This window comes from Narcine bancroftii, chromosome 5, assembly GCF_036971445.1.
Source record: "Narcine bancroftii isolate sNarBan1 chromosome 5, sNarBan1.hap1, whole genome shotgun sequence".
Classification (NCBI taxonomy): domain Eukaryota; kingdom Metazoa; phylum Chordata; class Chondrichthyes; order Torpediniformes; family Narcinidae; genus Narcine; species Narcine bancroftii.
In genome coordinates this window covers 84,051,160-84,071,215 of record NC_091473.1, presented here as the reverse complement: position 1 = coordinate 84,071,215, position 20,056 = coordinate 84,051,160, and the positions used below count along the sequence as shown (strand labels likewise).

Sequence of the window (20,056 nt, the reverse complement as noted above, 5' to 3'; positions counted from 1 at the left end):
GGAGAGGGTACCGAAGAGATTTACCAAGATGTTGCCTGGATTGGGAAACCAGTCTTTTGTGAGACAAGGTTAGCAGAACTGGGACTTTTTGGAGCGAAGAAGGATAAGAGCAGACTTGATAGAGGTCTACGGGATTATGAGAGGCATAGCTAGGGTGGACAGCCAGCACCCGTTTCCCAGGGCAGGATCAGTAAACAGTGGACGTATACAAAATTGAGGAAAGAAAGTTTAGGGGAGACATCAAGGGTAAGGTTTTTTTGTTTGTTTTTTTAAACAGAGTTTTGGGTGCCTGGAATGCTTTGGCGAGAATGGTGGTGGAGACATTTAAGAGACTCTTAGACACATGGATGAAAGAAAAAGAGGGTTATGGGGTAGGGAGGGTTTATTCCTTAATTTGTACTTTTTTTAAGGAAGGAATATATGGGTCGGCACAACATGAGGGCCGGAGAATCTGTACTGTGCTGTATTGTTCTATGGAAGTTGTGAAAAATTCATTATTATTACTTCTATCTCTAAGCAACATTAAATGTGTGATTATACACCCCCATCTCTTTTTTTTACAAGAAACATGTAGTATATTGCATCAATAAATTGGAAATTTGCCTAGCTTGTTAAGGTCACTGTCCTCATTACCATAGTCCACGTGGTGAATAATGTGAAATGAGGTAAACTATTAACCAGGAATGAAAATTTTAGACAGTGGCAATTTTGTTACTCCCTTCTTGTCCCTAATCCCCCTCCCCCCCCCCACCCTCTGCATTTCAGCTACCGGTACACTGGGAATGAATTTGCAGTGGCTCCCATTGTTCTGCTGGTGTTTTCAAGGGATGAAGGGAAACATAATCCAGCAGCACCTGGGAACTTTTTCAGAGATTTTTCACTTCATTCCTGGACAAATCTGGAAATCTGAGTGTGAGACCAAAGAGTTGAGAGACATCTCAAAGAAAAATGGTGAGTAAACTATTTAAGACGTGCATGGAAAATAATGGAAATTAGTTACAAAATTGATTCTTGTGAGATTCGGGTCGTTTATTTGCCAATATTGTGTATTTAGGAAAAGAAATTGTTGATTCTGCTTTTCTATTGCCAGGTATTATTGGAAGATGGGTTCCAACTCCAATAGAGTTTTTAAAAAATATTTTATTTATTAGAAAATAAAGTAATAACCATAATTACAAAATTAAAATATTTACAAATTATCAAAAAAAAAGTCATGGTTACATGGAAACAAAATCTAGCAAGAACTACAAAGAAATCTAAAAAAAAATCTAATCACCCCACACCCCCCCCCCCCATCTACCCCTCCCCTAAACCAAATCCTACCCTCCTACTCCCCTAAGAATGAGAAAGAGATAAGGAGAATAACTTCAATCATTCATTGACTCTACAATGCGGAGATCCCAGCTGCACTCATGACCCATCTCAGATGTTCAAATTAGAATAATCCAAATATGGGCTCCAAATCTTTTTAAATACATAATATTTATCCTGTAAATTATAAGTTATCTTCTCCATTAGTATACAGAACCTCATTTCTGAATGCCATCTCTGTAAATTAAGCTCCATCTGATCTTTCCATGAAACAGCTATACATTTCCTTGCTACTGCCAAAGCTAATCACAAGAATGCCATTTGAAATTTATCTAATTTATAAATCAAAGCCATTTCACTAACTTTCCCAATTAAAAAGAGTTTTGGATCTAAAGGAAATTGGATTTTCAGGATATCTGCAAACAGTTTCTTAATCTAACCCAAAAACCCTTAATCCTATTGCAAGTCCAAACTGAATGCAAAAAGGTACCATTTTGCCCATTACAATGAAAACACAAATCTGAAGCACTCAGTTGATATTGTTTCAAATATTCTGGAGTTAAACCTATACCTAACATTAACTAACTTTGTCTTAGTGTCTCTGTTAATCTACCTCCAACTATCCATGTCAAACTGAATTTCCAAATCCTTCTCCCATTTAAGTCTCGATTTAAGCAAATCAATCTTAGGCATTTTTTGCTATATTAATTTATACATTTCTGAAATAAACCCTTTCTTTCCTCCGTCTTGAATCAATACTTCAAATAATGTTTCTTTAGGTCAATCCAGATGTCTCCCTAAACAATCATACAGCATTGATTTAAGCTGATAACAAAAAAAGGGTATTATTAGGAATTTGATATTTTTCCTTTAACCTATTAAACATTAAAAAAAGACTCACCTCAAAACAGTCATTTATCATTCTAATTCCTTTCTGGTTCCAAATTTTAAGGAGGTTATTATCTATCGTAAAAGGTAAACTCTTATTCTGAAACAAAGGAGTATGTCTGGATAATCCACCTGACATTCCTATAGTTTTACTAACCTCCTCCCACATTCTTATCAAATGAAACAAAACTGGTGATTTATAACTATTAATAATTTTACTTGTCCACTTATAAATCTAATTACGGTAGTTAAGACTGTACATGTTTTGAGAGAAGGTCTATAATAGATTCCATTAATAATGAAGCTACTAGATCAGCATATATTTTACTTAGTAATGTAAGTTTCAGACAATTTTGACATCTTGTAAAATGTTTGTTGCATATATTGTTAAATAAAGATGTATATAACAGTTAGTGCAGAGATTCATTATCCATTCCTTCCAGACTGAAGATGAGGTTTAAAATCTTGTTCAATTGATGTTTACAATTTTTACATAATATGAAGTACTCCATTTAAATACAGGTCATTGCCCACTGAATACACGTTTGCTTGTTCTGCAAAGCAACCTCGGGATTGTCAAGCCCAGATAATGTACATGTGGTATCTATTAGTTGGCAGCTTAACCCCTAATGCTGACAAGCCATCAGAGTGAACCACACATATTCTGCCCATTGTTGTCAGCCAGTTTCAAGACTTGCACAAATACAAACCTAAAACTAAAATTCACGTGGTTTAAAATTTCCAGTTATAGGATATGGATTCTAACTAGGTGGCCAAACATTTTTGGGTGTGGGCCACATACAAAAAAATATAAGGAGCTACGGGCCAAACAATATTAAACCTTGCAGTTTTCAACCAGTCACACTGCAATAAAAAGTGTTTTTAGACCACAAACCCCTGTACCATTGAAAATAAATACTGAACAATTTAACTGTTGACATTACAGTAATTTATTGATGTGCTCATTTATTACAGTCGGCATTTCTTTACCTGCTGCTCTTTAATTTAAATGAATACAATAAAGCTCTTTAAAACTCTCATTTTAAAAAGCTGGGTGCAAAATAAGAACAGGAGAAAGGATAAAGAAAAGGACAAGGCAGTCTCCAACATTCCTCCACAACTCTCAGTGAATACATTTCATGACTTAAGTGTCCACCTTAATGATTATGATGAATGTGTAAATCTGTAGATAAGCTATTAAAGTTAACAAATTACTTGAAAGTCAAACAAACACACTTCCCCTTAACTTATGTGAAAAAGTGTTCATTTTCCCACCGCGTCTGAAATTTTTGGCTTTCCCTTGCTCTTTTTGGTTCTGCTATGTTTCATCAACTGGGGTAAATGTTGTTTAAAATGGCAGCGACATCTAGTGTTGAAACTAAGAAGTGTAGTGTACATGCTGTGCAATTTATTGTTGGAGACTACAGTATGTTCTAATAGGTCATTTTACTTTTTAAATTCACCCAAGGCCACTTAAAAATGGGCAACGGGCTGCAGATGGCCTGAGGACCTTAGTTTGGCCACCCCTGAATTACGTTATTCTCTAACCCACGAATTATTTTCAGATATGCACAAGTCTCAGTTGAGGTTGGAATATGCATGTTTTAATCAAGGAGTATTAGGAATAGAGAAGATGAACTGTGTTGGCCAATACTTGGAACTATGACATTGGGGCCAGGACAGAGACTTGACTGGCTCACGAGCAGGAATGGTTGCTGAACATGCCAGGCTTTCAAAAAAGACTGGGAAGGAGTTCAAAGAGGTGGGGAGTGGCATTGTTGATCAGGGATACTATCATAGCTGCAGAAAAGGGGGAAGTAGTGAAGGTATTATCTACAGAGTCAGTGTGGGTGGAAGTCTGTTACAGAAGGGGTCAATAACCCAACTGGCTGAACACTGTAGACCACACATGCCAAATTTGGCCCGCGATATAATTATATTTGGCCCGCAAGATCATATTAAATATATATTAGAGTTGGCCCGCTGGCCGCCGCGCAGGTATAGCACATGCACAGCAGCAAGCACTACCATGGTAGTTTTTAGCACTTCCACAGCAGGCACAGCAGTCACCGATATAGTTAACGGGAAAGTTCATTAGATATTCACAGTGGCGCCGATGCAACGGACCCGCCGCCTAGCTCCAGCGGACCCGCCGCCTAGCTCCAGCGGACCCGCCGCCTAGCTCCAGCGGACCCGCCGCCTAGCTCCAGCGGACCCGCCGCCTAGCTCCAGCGGACCCGCCGCCTAGCTCCAGCGGACCCGCCGCCTAGCTCCAGCGGACCCGCCGCCTAGCTCCAGCGGACCCGCCGCCTAGCTCCAGCGGACCCGCCGCCTAGCTCCAGCGGACCCGCCGCCTAGCTCCAGCGGACCCGCCGCCTAGCTCCAGCGGACCCGCCGCCTAGCTCCAGCGGACCCGCCGCCTAGCTCCAGCGGACCCGCCGCCTAGCTCCATGTGGCTGGACGTGGTGGGTCACCTCCGCGTCTCCTTGAGCTTCATCTGTGGGTGGGTGCTGCTGGGCATCGGACTTTCCGCTGGGGTGGAGGTCGTGGACGAGTTCCACCGCTCTCACGGTATTCCCGGTGAGATGGCGAGACCAGCGGGGACTCCTTGGGTTGTTGGCGGCAGTTGCGGCAGGCGGAGGCAGGGGCGGAGGAGGGAGAGGGGGCAGGGGGGGATGCCGCTCGGGTTTGCTGGCTGGGCTGGGGAGGGCTCCCTGCAGATCTCCGCTCCCTGGCATGCTTCTCGGCAACGTGCGATCCTTGGCTTAAAGGCTAGAGAGAAATATTATTTATTGAATATTTTATTTCTTATTTGTTAATGCTTCTTATGGAAAGAGTTTAACCAAAACTATTATTAAACATTTATTTTAATAAGAAAAAGTTTAACATTACATATGTTGAGAGAAAACATGCAGATGTTGTTGAAAATTTTCAATAAATATTTAGTTCGGCCCTCGACTTAGTCCAAGTTTTTAATTTTGGCCCTCAGTGAATTTGAGTTTGACACCCCTGCTGTAGACCCTCTAATACAGGGTTTCCCAACCAGGGGGTGCAAGATAGCATTCCAGGGGGTGTGAGATAGCATTCCAGTTTTTTTTATAAATCCATACTCCTTCAATTTAGATAATATGTCAGATGATGAAGAGCTGAAGGAAGACCTTATTAAACTGTGCACAAATCGTGTTCTTGAAATGCAGTTTGAAAGCAAAACTTTGGAACAATATTGGTGTTTGGCAATGGGCATGTTTCCAAGACTTTGTGAAAAAGCACTAACTGTGCTCATCCCATTCGTGTCGACATACTTTTATGCGAGTCTGGATTTAGTGTCCTTTTGTCAATCAAGACAAAATCTAGAAATCACTTGCGTGCACAGGCAGATGTGCGGATTGCTACCAGCAACAAAGTGCCATGTTTTGAAAAACTCTTAAGCAATAAACAGAAACAAAAGAGTCATTAAATTTAAATTGGCTTATGAACATTTGAATATTAGTTCTTTAACTTTTTTTAAAAGAAATTTCATGCTTGGATGAAAATTTAATTTTTTTGTAGGGTTTATGCAACTTTTAATTTCTAATATTTTTTCTTTTCCATATGTTTCATTTTTGTTTATATATTATTAAAAATTGATTATACAAATTTGTTTTGGTCACCTTCACCTTTATTCTTAAATAAATTATTACTTTAAGGGGTGCGAGAAAACATATTAAAAAATTTTAGGGGTTCGGGGCATAAAAAAGATTGGGAACCACTGCTCTAATAGTAACATAGACATTGAGGAGCAGGTCAGAAAGCAGACACTGGAAAGGTGAAAAAATAAGGTTGTAGTGATGGGTGAGTTTAACTTTCCAAATATTGATTGGCACCCTTCTTAGAGTGAAGGGTCTGGATGGAGTGGAATTTGTTAGGTGAGTTCAGGAAGGTTTTCTTACACAATACAGTGAAATCCCATTTTCTGGAATTCAAGCAATCGGCAAAAAAAATTGTGGAAAATATATAGGTTAAAAAATACAAATGTTTAAAATTGGCACACCCTAGCAGTCACTTCACCGATCACGCAATCTGGGGGCAGCACAGTTGGCGTAGCAGTTACTCATAGGTGCCGGATACCAAGGGTTTTACTGCACGTAGACAGGCCAATGAGAGGAGCAGTTGTACTTGACCTGGTATTGGGAAATGAACCAGGTAAGTTGCCTGATCTCTTAGTGGGCAAATATTTGAGAGAAAGTGATCACCACTCTCCTTTACCATGGTGTGGCAGACTAAAAGTGATTTTTGTGTAATATTACATTTCCGTTTTATTATGCCAATAAATCATATCTGATCTGAAAATTGTTATTTGGAGTAGATGTACTCGGGGCGGGAGGGGGTTGAAAGCGAGTAGTATGGCAGAAAAATGCATTTGTTCAGGAAACATTAGCATGGTCCTCTGCACAAGTATATTCCATTGAGGCAGGAAAAGAAGGGCAAGGTGAAAGAACCATAGTGTACAAGTGATATAGATTTAGTTAAGAAGATAAGAAAAGCTTACAAGTGGTTTAAAACAATAGGAAATAATAGAGCGTTGCAGAATTCTACGATTACCAGGACAGATGAGCTAGAAGGCCCTAGCGACCAGAGTCCAGGAAAATCCCATGGATTTCTACAACTTTGTGAAAAAAAGAGGATGAGTCATAGCTTTCTGTTTAGTGACTGAAGCTGGAGAAGTATCAGCTGCGACAGCAATCAGCACTTCTCCAGGTAAGGGTCTTCTTTCCATATTGAACTCTTGTCTGGGATCAACTGAAGCATCAACCTATTAGTGAGGATTTCTGTCTGTTGAAAGTCATCCTTCGTCTTACTAGGGATAGATGTGCTTCAACAGTATGTGTAAACTGGTTCCTCTATGCAGTGTTAAATAATGCTGCATTGTGGCAAAAAAGTCTATTAATCTTTGTAATAGCTTTATTAAATAGGCTTGGGAGATATCCAGATTTAATTCAAAATTACTGTGTTAGTCTGGTATAAAACATTTTCTGCTTTATTTTAGCTAACACCTTGGAGGCCTGGTCCTTCTTAATCCAGGATAGTTATCAGGAGATAATGAGTTGGTACTGCAGCGTGCATGAATGTTGCAAGCAAGGAGATTGTCGGCTAATCAACAACATCACAGGTTTGCAAATAAAGATTAATTTATAGATTTATCACTATGGAGGAAACTGCAGTAAACCTGAGCAGGTTGGTATAGAGACTAGGTTACAATCCCTGACATTTCAGTATTGGTTCGTTCTGTCGGTTGTCTCAATTACAATAATGCAGGATGACCACTAGGGAATATTAACTGGTATTGGACACATCTTCAGTGTGTTCCCTGGTATATTTGGGTGTTTTGGCCTTTTAAATACAAGACACCCTCTGCCAAGGCAGGCGAATCAGACCTGAGTGTGCATCCCATATCCATTTCTCCTAGTGGCCATTTGGAGCCCAGATATGATCCCTCCTTTTTGGCCAGAGCCAATTACTGCTAGTTTCAGCTGAATTGGAGGGATTTAATTGCCTTTCTGAGGGCCTGCCCTGAGATTCCTACTTCCCTCAGTAAATATCTCAGTTACTTTAAATTGCATTGGCTCTGATTCTGTTTTATTCATATCGGAATCTGTGTAATGGCCTTACTTTTGAGAACATGGGATTACCCACACTGAGCCTGAGTTGTCTTGCAGACAATAAATTGGGTTGACCTGGAAATGTACACTGCTACGACTTAGCTGTGATACTTCCAAGATGTTCAGAATCGACCAAAGCAACACCTCATATCAATGGACTTACAGATCCATTGATCAGAGCTGTTATTTATAAGGTGCCTGATGATGGGGTTTGACTGAGGAGGTCCAGTGCTGGCACATTCCTTTGTTTCCAACAAAGAATTGTATTAATCACCACTGAAATTTCATTTACATTTTAGCACACACAAGGTTTAAGAAACCATTCCTTGTTTCTTTTAAGATTCAGTTAAAATAACTATGGGTCATACTTTCTCCCTATCAATGTGCCATAGGATAAAGAGCAAAGCCAACAGCCAGGTGGTTATGAATCCATTTTTTTTAACTCCAGTATCTGGTGTCTTTTGAACAGTTTGAGAGCTGGGCCTGCAAATAAACACTGGCTCCATTGATGTACAAGTACATGAAATAATGGAAAAATTGGATTTCGGGATATTCCCAAACCTTGTTAATAACATTTTGCCTTTTACTGTAGCCCTATGTGGTAACTCGTCATTTCACTGCCACCAGATGGGTTTTTTCCTACTCTCACATTTACTTTGACATACCTTGGGTATGGATTCACCTCTGAAGTAGAAATTAAAAGGTGCTGTATGATTTGGTCTTTTGTTTTCTAACTAGGTCTTAGCCATGATCTGAGCATAAAATTACATGGACAACATCTGGCTAAGGAAGTCGTGATGAAAGCAGTGAAAGGTTTCCTAGCAAACAAAAGCCCAGAGAAAGCATTGGCACTTTCTTTCCATGGCTGCTCTGGTACTGGCAAGAACTTTGTGGCAAAAATTATAGCAGACAACCTGTACCAAGATGGACTAAGAAGCGACTGTGTGCATTTTTACATCGCTCCCTTCCACTTTCCACATGCCCGCCTGGTTGATGTTTACAAGGTAAGCTGTGCTGGGGGGAATTGAATGAGTACCCAGCTCACCCGTGCACATTCTGTGCTCAATCTAGCATCTAGGTGTTACAATCCCTGACATTTCAGTATTGGTTAGTACTATCGTTGCCTCAATTACAATAATGCAGGATGACCACTAGGGAATATTAACCGGTATCGGACACCTCTTCAGTTGTGTTCCCTGGTATCATTGGGTGTTTTGAGTACAAGACACCCTCTGCCAAAAACCTAACATCTGAGCTCTTGGTTCTTTTCAGGGTTGTAGAAAGGGCAGAAATTAGATTGGGATGAAAGCATTCTCATGTTCCAATCAGTGGTCTGGAATGAGTCTCAAACTATTCCTCTCTTCATGAATGGAAAGTACACAGCATGCAAAGAAATAAGGAAACCAATTCATAAAATGTTGGAATCCTCATGGTCATTTATCTTTTAGTCTCAGCTCCAGCGATTAATTCTGACTGCTGTCCAACAATGCCGCCAATCATTGTTTATTTTTGATGAGGCAGAAAAGCTGCATCAAGGCCTCATTGATGCCATCATGCCTTATATTGACTACCACGACCATGTGAATGGAGTGGACTTCCGAGAGTCTATATTTATTTTCTTAAGGTAAGCTGACCTAAAATGTGCTTTATGACTGCACTTTTTTTAAAAAAAGACAATTTGTCAAAGTTATGAAGCAAAAATCTTTCAAACAATTTGAAGATTAATGCAAGTTCAATTATAGCATCAGAAGTTGTCACTGTCAAAACCGCAGCTTCTCTGCTGCAATATCAATGGGTCTGAGGGAGATCTTTTCTGATTCCATATCTATTTATGACACATTGAGCTGCTTTCTTCACCCGTATTTGGTAGTGTGAGGGATCTGCTTACGTGAGCAAAGCATTGCTCCAAAAATAACCTTACTTCTGCTAAAGATTAGTTTTATTCCATATGTGGCTTGAAAGGAGAAGTTTTTCCAGAATATGTTATGTAGTGTGTGGTCCTGACTTGTGTCTCCACTGCTGCAGTCAAGGTTCATGTTGTCGTTGCTCCGATGTCATTGAGCGGTTTTCAAAATAATACCGGGGAGCTCTTGGATTTCGACTGTGTCTACTGCATGTTTACCAGTCTGCACTAACTGAATGATGAAATCCCATGGTCTTTTGGATTTGCTGTGTGCTTTTAGTTGCATTATTGTATAGTGACTCCATCCAATTCCTCATTTAGTACTTTTTACAGTAAACTAAATCAATCAACCCAAATGTGTACAAATCACGATCTCTGAATAACCCTCAACCCAGACAGCTGGAAGTGGCCAACTCAAATCAAACTCAATATTGGTAAATATTGCACAAAGATCAAATAGTGAAGTTTCAAAGTCACAATCCTATTTAAAAATTTGTAGATGTGGAACTGTTCAATCAATGTTATTGCAACGGATTGCAATAGATAACCTGAGATAAGTTCATTTTCTAATGGAGGAAATAGTAGAGTAAGGAATCTGCCTAAAGATCATTACTGCTGCCCAAGGCCAACTCGTGTGAGAGTGTGATAGAGAGAGAGAGAGAGAGAGAGAGACACAGACAGCCAAAGGGATAAATCCCAAGAAGGATTTTGAACCTGCTAACAAGATTAGCAGAGTAAGTAAGGGACATGGTATGAATGACCAGTTATAACCAAAGAAAAACTCAGAGGAATGAACAAAGTACAATTAAGATTGTAGAGCAATGAAATGATCTTTAAAAACGAGGACCAACAATATACAATTAGTAAGCAAATGCAAGAGATGAGAATAAGGAATGGGGTGCAAACAGCTAACATAAGAATGAGTAAGTTTATATAAAGAGAGCTTGAGGTTAGAAAATATTTGGGAAAAATTAAGGAAGGAAATTATGACACAAATTATTACTGTGAATCAATTATATTTTTTTTGGGGGGGGTGTATTGTAAAGAATCAGTGGAGCACTGCAGTTCAGCACAATTGAAAAGGTAATAGCTCTTGAGACAGAAGCTACAGCTCAAAAAGGAAAGCCTTGGTCAAGTTAAAGCCAAATAAAAATTGATTAGGCATATCAGAAGGTCTGCGCTCCTCCCTCAACCAATTTATTCAGGTGTCTGACTGCTTTTTGCTCATGATGTTGGGCTCAGGCCTGAAATATTGGTTACATATCTTTGCTACATAAGGAATGCTTGCTGAATTTCTCTAGCACTTTTGTTTATTGAACTCAAAAGGTAGTGATTATGACGGAGCTGAGTGGCAGTGGAGTACTGAATGCCATTAATAGAAAACCTTTGGGTCAGTGAAGTGCGAGTTGATGAAGTAAAGAAAGACGATGTGGTCAAACAATAATCATGGCTTTTATCAGCAGAAACTCGTGGTACAATAATGAAAGACAATAGGTGCATACACAGTTATACTCAAGGGGAGTGTCCTTAACAGTAGAGATAATGCACAGCCAATGTTAGTACAGCAAGGCTCGCCAGAGGGGAGGCAGGCAGCTTGACAGACATTCACCACAGTCTCCCCCTGGCAGAAGAAAGGTTAAAATCAAAAGGACAGCTGCTAGGAAAGACTGAAGCAAGCAATACATGGATACCATGTTTGGCATTGAGAATACTCTAACAGCCAAAATATGCCAGTATCTAGCAAGCAATCGAAATATAATGAGATGTTTTATGAATATGTCAGCCTATCAGGTTGTTTACGAATTCTGGTGCTTCTTCTCAAAACAGGTGGCTCCTTTGCAACCTTGGGAACTGGTACAGGTCCTGGGTCTGTCGTGTGGGAAGGACTGACTTCTGGACCCGCTCCAGAATCGCCAGTGTGAGGCAGTGGAGCCTCAGCATGGCCATCTGAAAGCTTACTAGGGGTCATAGGCTGGAGGGGTGAGCCCAATCTCTCAGGCTCACTCTGAGTAGGAGTGTGAGGAGTGCGAACCAGGCAAGGCCAGATCTCTTCGGGTACAGTGTCAGTACTCCCGTCTGGGAATTTAACATGAGCGTAGTTGGGTTTAGTATGCAGTAGCTGAACTGGTTGGACTAGGGGGTCTGTTTTACGCACCCGAGCGTGGCACTTCAGCAACACAGTTCCAGGCTCAGATAAACAGGCTGGCCAGTCCATCATAGTTCTTGATTTCCTAGGAAAGGCAAACATGCATTCATGAGGTGTTTAATTTGTTGCAGTACACAATAATGACCAAATAGAATGTAGCGCATCAGGCAGCACCTCCTGCCACCGGGTAACAGGGTAACCATGTGTTTTTAAAGCAAGATTAACAGTCTTCCAGACTGTAGCATTAGCCCTTTTGATCTGCCCATTGCCCTGCGGGTTGTAGCTCATGGTACGGCTGGTGGCAATCTCCTTCCGTAGCCAGGCTCGCCGCAGTTCAGCACTCATGAATGCTGAGCCCCTTTCAGTATGAATGTAATTGGGAAAACCAAAAATGCTGAATATTTTGTCAAGTGACTTAATGACAGACGCCGACGAGACGTCAGGGCAGGGTATCACAAAGGGAAACCTGGAATATTTGACAATTACAGTAAGGAAATGTACATTTTTGTTGTTGGAAGCTAATCCTCTCGAAAGGTCGGGTTGCCTTGATAAGAGTGGCCTCTGGAGCTTTGAAGTATTGCAGTTTGCATTCTGCGCAAACGGGACAGCTTTTAGTCAGTTTCCTGACTTCTTCCAGAGAGTAGGAAAGTTGTTAGCCCTTATGTAGTGGAAGAACTTTGTGACTCCTGGGTGGCACAGTCTGCTATGGATCTCTTTTAGCCCCTCCAGCTGAGCACCGGCAGCAGATCGTGACAATGCGTCAGAGGGATCATTTAACCTTCCTGGTCTGTACTGGATCTCATAATTATAAGTTGAGAGTTCTATTCGCCAGCGTGCCATCTTATCGTTCTTGATTTTACTTTTGTGTTTTGTACTGAACATGTAGGATATAGATTTCTGATCAGTGACAAGAGTAAATTTTCTGCCGGCTGGAAAGCGTCTCCAGTAGTGAACAGCTTCAATGATAGCCTGGGCTTCTTTTTCAACGGCATGATGTTTAAGTTCAGGTCCGCGTAACATGAGGGAGAAGAATGCCACAGGTTTGCCCTTTTCATTAAGGGTTTCTGCCAAGGCACAATCTGAGGCATCAGTTTCCATTTGGAATGGGACATCCTCATCAATGGACGAGAGTGCAGCTTTGGCAATATTAGCTTTAATTCTCTCGAAAGCCTTCAAGGCCATTGGAGAGAGAGGAAAAGATTTAGTGTTAAACAGAGGGCGTGCCTTCGTGGCATAGTCCCGAACAGATTTGCAGTAGTAGGAAAAGAATCCCATACACTTTTTAAGGGCTATTGCTGAGTCTGGGGGGTGGTAACTTCTTAAGGGGGGGGCCATTCTTTCTGGTTCAGGGCGGATTTTGCTCTTGCAGACAATGTAGCCCAGAATGGGTATCTCTGTTGTGTTGAACACACATTTGCCCTTGTTAAATGTAAGGTTGGTTCTTTAGCTGTTGCTAAAAATTTCTTTAAGTTGTTTTCGTGCTCAGTGCTGTGTTTTCCCACAGATAGTGACATTATCCAGATAGGGAAATGTACCCTGTAACTCGTATGTCTTAACAAGCTTATCCATTTTCCTCTGAAACATGGACACACCATCAGTGACACCATCAAAAGCCGTATAGGGCCGTTCCCTTTTCTTAATGGGGATTTGGTGATAAGCTGCTTTGAATTGCGCTATCTGATTAATCATTTCATTGATGTGTGGCAGGGGTAGGCATCCAGGTTAGTGTAACAATTGATTGTCTGGCTGTAGTCAATAGCCAGTTGTCTCTTAGTGTGATTTTTCATGACTACCACTTGGGCCCACCATGGACAATTACTCCCTCTTTAAGCGGTCTCCGCTTTGATAAACTCACGATCCTCTTTGCTGTAAGAACGGCTCTTAGTGGCAATTGGCTGACACTCAGGATAAATCACTGAAAAGGGAAGGAGCTTTGATCTTTAATGCGGACAGATCGCAGTAACTAGTACGGGGGATGGTAAGTGTGGGTAGTGACCCACCGAAATTTAACACTACACTGTTCATCTGAGATTGAATATCTAACCCCATTAACACAGGGGCGCAGAGCTCCAGCATAATAAAGAGCCACACATCAGCAAGGCAATGTCCCTGGAAATTTAAAGTAACTTTACACTTGTCCCGTACAGTTTTTGTAAGTTCACTACAAGCCATCGATATCTTTCGGCTCGCTGGATATCTCCGCAAATTTAAGGCTCTGGCAACTTTCTCGTGGATGTAGCTGTCAGTACTCCCCGAGTCTATTAGACAATCAAGAGTCTCACCATTCACCTCCCCCAAGCTTTGGAGTCAATTGAGCTATCTCAGGGGATCTCACCTTGCCGTCACTTGAAGTCTATTCAGCCTGCTCGTCTGAAGATTCCCCCTTTTCACAGTTGTCTTCCATTCCTGCAGCTCCAGGACGCATTTTCTTGGTGCTTCTCTTCTTATCAGTGGGAGTACTTTTCGCCTTGCACACTTTAGCGAAGTGGCTGAGTTTCCCACAATAGCTGCAGGTAGCAAATCGAGCCGGGCACTTCTGTCTGGGGAGCCAGTTATTATCACAGAAGTAGCATTTTTCAGGAGTTCGCCCATTTCTTTCCTTCGGGGTTCCAGCACTCCTGAATGTTTCCTTTTTGGTTTCTAGCATTTCACTGGACTGCATGGCACTTCTCAGTGTTTTGGCTAGAGTGACTGCCCGGTCGTAGGTTTAGGGCTCCTTCTTCAGCAGCCTCTGTCGGATGTAACTGGAGTCAATCCCGTAGACAAAAGCATCCAGCTTCAAGGCATTGCGGTGTTGTTGCACATTGACTGCCCTGACATCACATTCGTTTGCCAGTGAGTCGAGGACCAGTGCATAGGCAGCATCACTTTCCCCGGGTTTCTGGCGTCTAGTCAGCAACTGGTGTCGAGCAAACACCACATTCCGTGGCCCTGCATAGTAAGCAGTGAGATGTTCCCGGGCTATAGCCAGAGTGGTAGCTCCTTGTGTTACGGTGAAAGGGTCCTCGCCCAGCAGAGAGTTCAAGTGGCCCCACTGTCTCGCCTCATCGACCACGTTGTTTCGAGCCATGTAGTAATCAAAACAAGCAATCCAGTGGTTGAAAATTTCTCTGGCCCTCGAGGCAGAATGGTCGATTATCAGCCGCTCTGGCTTGAGAGCTGCATCCATTTCTGCTAATAAAATTGAAGTGCCAGTTGATGAGGTAGAGAAAGACGATGTGGTCAAACAATAATCATGGCACACTAATGAAAGACAATAGGTGCATACACAGTTATACCCAAGGGGAATGTCCTTAACAGTAGAGATAATGCACAGCCAATGTTAGTACAGTAAGGGTCACCAGAGGGGCAACAGGCAACTTGGCAGATATTCACCACAGTTAGTACATGGATGTGTTTGAGTGACTGAAGTAGAATTTCAAGATATGTTTTCAGCCATGAGAATCCAGCTGCTGACTATATTATCAAGTCTTGGATTTCCCAGTGATTGAGGGCTAGTTTTATCAATGTCTGTTATTCATTATTACTGCATTCTGTACTTGTTACCTGAAGCATTTAATGCTTAGAGGGCAGTTTGCAAGGTGATCCGGTTTTCCCGGATGAAAAGTTTTATTTTGGAACAGAAGATCTAGGTTAACTTCTACCTGGCTGTTGGTCAAGTATTCAAGATTCAAAATTCTTTTATTGTTATGTAATAGAATTAAAAAGTAATATTACACAGAATGTTCTTTAGAATTCTGAAAGGCAGAAATTGCCTGGCACCCCTTGCATTCAGAGAAAGAGAAACTCTTCCCCCCACCACCCCCCCCCCCCCCCCCCACCACCAGAGTCACCAGCATTGGCAAACTGAACTCCAGATCCAAACCTTTGACGTGATCAGGAAACCTTTGTATCAGAACTGGGAATGAGAGAGAGTGCCATAGTACTCTTTCAGCCAGTTTCCAGCAGCCCAAAGCCTGTGTGGGTTCCTCGCCTCAACTCTCCACCAGCCTGCTGCCTCCAAGCATCTTGCTGGTCCATCACTGTGGGCCATCTCCTCTGCTTCCCCAAGGCTGCTATACCATTATCTTGGGCTCAACCTCTCGTCACAGGATTTTAAGAAACCACCATCAGCTCCTTTAACAGGCCATTTAAAGTCTGCACTGAGCTGAAAGCAGTCGGACAGAGGTTAGATCCCGCAGGGGAGTGCTCTGTCTCCACTCTCAATGGGTCCACTCCGGCAGCACTGCTAATTTTTTAAAATATGGAATTAGAATATAGAGTAACCTTTCCAATTCATAAACTGAAATAGGTTATTGTCTTTTAAATGTGAATCTGTACTGTTCAAATCAATAATGGTTTGACATAAATGGAAATGTTTTTTCTATTTAACCACAGGTGTGAACTGATGCTTTGCTCCTGGTATGTTTGCTCAAACTTATTCCTCAGTCAAGTGCACAGACTGAATTAGAGTATATGAAATTTTCTGGTTTTTAAAAAATTTTATATATATACATTCTCACAAATCATGGTCTTTGGACACTGGTGTCATGGTAAAACTGGATTCCTGGGTAAGAACCGTTGAAGAAATTTCTTCAAGGATTGTGCGTGCACAACTAATATACTCAAGATTGTCATTTGAGGACAAGTAGAGAGTTGGCTGTAAAATAAAATTTGGTTGAGAATTTATTAAACTGTTTTATTAAAAGTTATCAGGCATTGGCTACAAATGCAAAACCAAATAGTGATGAACAATATACCAAAACACTTGCTATAGCTAAATGGGTCTTCTTCTTTCTTTGGTTTGGCTTCGCGGACGAAGATTTATGGAGGGGGTAAATGTCCACGTCAGCTGCAGGCTCGTTTGTGGCTGACAGGTCCGATGTGGGACAGGCAGACACGGTTGCAGGGGAAAATTTGTTGGTTGGGTGTTGGGTTTTTCCTCCTTTGTCTTTTGTCAGTGAGGTGGGCTCTGCGGTCTTCTTCAAAGGAGGTTGCTGCCCGCCGAACTGTGAGGTGCCAAGATGCACGGATTGAGGCGAGATCAGCCCACTGGCAGTGGTCAATGTGGCAGGCACCAAGAGATTTCTTTAGGCAGTCCTTGTACCTCTTCTTTGGTGCACCTCTGACACGATGGCCAGTGGCGAGCTCGCCATAGAACACGATCTTGGGAAGGCGATGGTCCTCCATTCTGGAGACATGACCCACCCAGCGCAGTTGGATCTTCAACAGCGTGGATTCGATGCTGTCGGCCTCGAGTACTTCAATGTTGGAGATGAAGTCGCTCCAATGAACGTTGAGGATAGAGCGGAGACAACGCTGGTGGAAGCGTTCTAGGAGCCATAGTTGATGCCGGTAGAGGACCCATGATTCTTGCTATAGCTAAATGGGTACTTCATTAAAAATCTACAATAAATACATCAAATCAAGTTGAAAATGAAATTAAAAGTAATAACTGATGTGAAGACAGGTAAATCTCACAAATTTTATTTGAACTTTTTGCCTTTATCTATTTATCAACAAGCCAGATGTAAATCAATAAAATAAGGAACTAAGCAACTTCTATTAACTCTTGGATTCAATTCCACAATCAAGCTGGGTTAATAACTTGTTACTAAATTAATGTACCCAAAAATGAAATCTTAACTCAAGATTTTTATCAGTGTTAACGATACTAATTCCCTTCAAAATACATCCATTTTCTAGTAATGTTGGAGGAACTTCCATAAACAGGGTAGTTCTGGATAACTGGAGAGCAGGACGAGACAGAGAGGAGATTACCATGGAAGATTTGGAACATCTGATCCAAAAAGAAGTTACAACATCAAAAGGTAAATTGGCCAACACATACCTGTCTATAATAATTGGATTTTCAAGAAATTGATCTGTAAGTCTGTGGCACAGTATTTCAACCACTCAACTGATCTCATTACCACTAAAATACTGTGAGAGTATCTGCTTCCACTATCACTCACAGTACATTCCAGATTTCAACCACCTTCTAAAAATTTGAGTTATCTCCAAATCTCCCACTTTAAGCCATGCCCTTCTGATTGGAGACAGTTCTGGCAGGTGGAAAAAGTTCTCCCTATCCTTTGTTCCTCTTAATTTTTGTACATTTGAATTTAGTTCCTCACCTCTTGTTAGACCTGAATCATTACTTCTCCCCCACATCTAGGCAAATCTTCTCTCATCCTTACTCGAGTACGGTGACTACAATGCTTTATATTGCATCAGTGTGGCAACGATGTGACCTAATATATCACCCACATTAGGAAACACATAGAACAATTGAAGGCACAGTGATAGAAACTTCAGCAGGAAAATGAAACTTTTTCCATTTGAGAACCTGGTGGAGGGGTGAAAGGGTAATAGTTGTAGCCAACCAAGGAGGTTTATTTAATCCCTCCAATGTTGATGATGATTATAAACAGTAAATGCTCATCAGTGGGAACAAAAAGTTGGAGGGACTCTGCAGCTTTGGCAGCATCTAAAGGGAAAAAATGGACAGTTAAGGTTTTGGGTCTGGACCCTTTATGTCTAGCAATAAAGGGGGTGTTGGGAGGGGCCAGAGATCAGAGGTAGATGGGGGAGGAGGGTTACACATCATTAACAAGGCCACCATCTAATTATGTTTCAGGTAATGTATGCCAACAAAACCATTGATTTTTAAGCACCTGCCTGATATCAGGCCAGCATGAGAATTATAGTCTTGAATGTTACATCAGATATTAAAAGATGCCAATGACTTGTAATTCTTTTCTCTGTTTCCAGGTGGCTTTGCACATAGTGTACTTGTAGCTGAGAATCTCATTGACTTCTTTATACCTTTCTTACCTCTGGAGTACAAGCACGTTAAGTTATGTGTACGGGATGCTCTTCATTCCCGAGGAATCAAGTACAGTGTGGACATCCTGGATGAAGTGGCAAAGGGAATGTTGTATGTTCCAAAGGAGGAAAACCTGTTCTCAGCCCAGGGCTGTAAATCAGTCTCACAGAGGGTCAACTTCTTTCTGCCCTGAAGCAAGAAACAGCTGGTAATAACATGTTGGAGACCACAACACTCCCTCTAGAAGCAACCACCCTTCACAGTAGCTGTTAAAACTCGCAGGGCAAAATTTCCTTCTGGTTTCCTGACTTCTGAGTTTGTGCCACTGACTGTAACTTTTTTCGATGGTTTTAATATAAAACATTTAATAAACAATGCATGGAGAGAATGAGGATACATGATTGAAAAGATTACAACAATCAATACATAATAAGTACTTATCTCCATCTCTGCATACTCAAAGAAAAAAAAATCACTTTATTTTAAAACCCCCTACCCTAATTTAAAAGAAAAGAACAAAAATTGGAAAGCCTTGGATCAGTGCTCATCGAACATAAGCAGCCTGGTCCTCACCCAAAAGAGAAACTTAATGGTATCTGGAAGGGAAAATAAATAAGAGAAAATGTTAGAAGTTAACTCATACAAAAATATTTAATCAAATATAGCACTTCTAATTTTTTTATATATTCAAACAGGGCATGGTTTGAGAAAAACATTGACCATAGTAGGCAGAGTTAGGGTCCTTCCATTTGGAATGAATTGCTCTCCTTGGCATCAGGTTAGGGTATCATCTGATGAGCAGAAGCCAGACAACTACCTCTTTCTGCTCTGAAAACTCCAGTTAAGGGATTTGGTTGTAAATCAACTGAGAATTACTGAAAGAGTAACATAACATAACATAACATTTACAGCACAGAAACAGGCCATTAGGCCCTTCTAGTCCGCACCGAACCAAACACCCCTCTCTAGTCCCACCTCCCTGCACAATGCCCATAACCCTCCAAATTCTTCTCATCCATATACCTGTCCAACCTTTTCTTAAATAATACAATTGACTCCGCCGCCACTATTTCTCCCGGAAGCTCATTCCACACGGCTACCACTCTCTGAGTAAAGAAGTTCCTCCTCATGTTACCTCTAAACCTCTGCCCCTTAATTCTTAACTCATGTCCTCTTGTTTTAATCTTTCCTCCTCTTAACAGAAATAGTCTATCCACATCCACTCTGTCTATCCCTTTCATAATCTTAAATACTTCTATCAAATCCCCTCTCAACCTTCTACGCTCCAAAGAATAAAGACCTAATCTGTCCAATCTCTCCCTATACTCTAGATGCTTAAACCCAGGTAACATTCTGGTAAA

At 41.3% G+C, this 20,056-nt stretch overlaps 2 protein-coding genes across 3 annotated transcripts in view; one reads left to right on the top strand and one right to left on the bottom strand.

Annotated features, from left to right (window-relative positions):
* Positions 1 to 731: 731 nt before the first annotated feature.
* tor3a (torsin family 3, member A) lies at positions 732 to 19,083 on the top strand. Its single transcript, XM_069938144.1, has 6 exons — positions 732 to 951; positions 7,226 to 7,348; positions 8,577 to 8,842; positions 9,287 to 9,462; positions 17,573 to 17,697; positions 18,641 to 19,083. The coding sequence occupies exons 1-6, from the start codon at positions 783 to 785 to the stop codon at positions 18,886 to 18,888; spliced, it is 1,107 nt and encodes a 368-aa protein (XP_069794245.1). The 5' UTR covers positions 732 to 782; the 3' UTR covers positions 18,889 to 19,083.
* Positions 17,364 to 20,056, bottom strand: part of abl2 (c-abl oncogene 2, non-receptor tyrosine kinase) — a 173,435-nt gene continuing 170,742 nt past the window's right edge. Inside the window, exon 14 of one of the 2 annotated variants that reach the window (XM_069938133.1) lies at positions 17,364 to 19,291. Coding sequence is in view for 1 of the 2 variants with exons in the window: in XM_069938135.1 (XP_069794236.1) it covers positions 19,265 to 19,291 (27 nt within the window). In the remaining variant the exon portion in view is untranslated. The remainder of the gene's footprint in view (positions 19,292 to 20,056) is intronic. The other variant, XM_069938135.1, reaches the window with a different exon arrangement.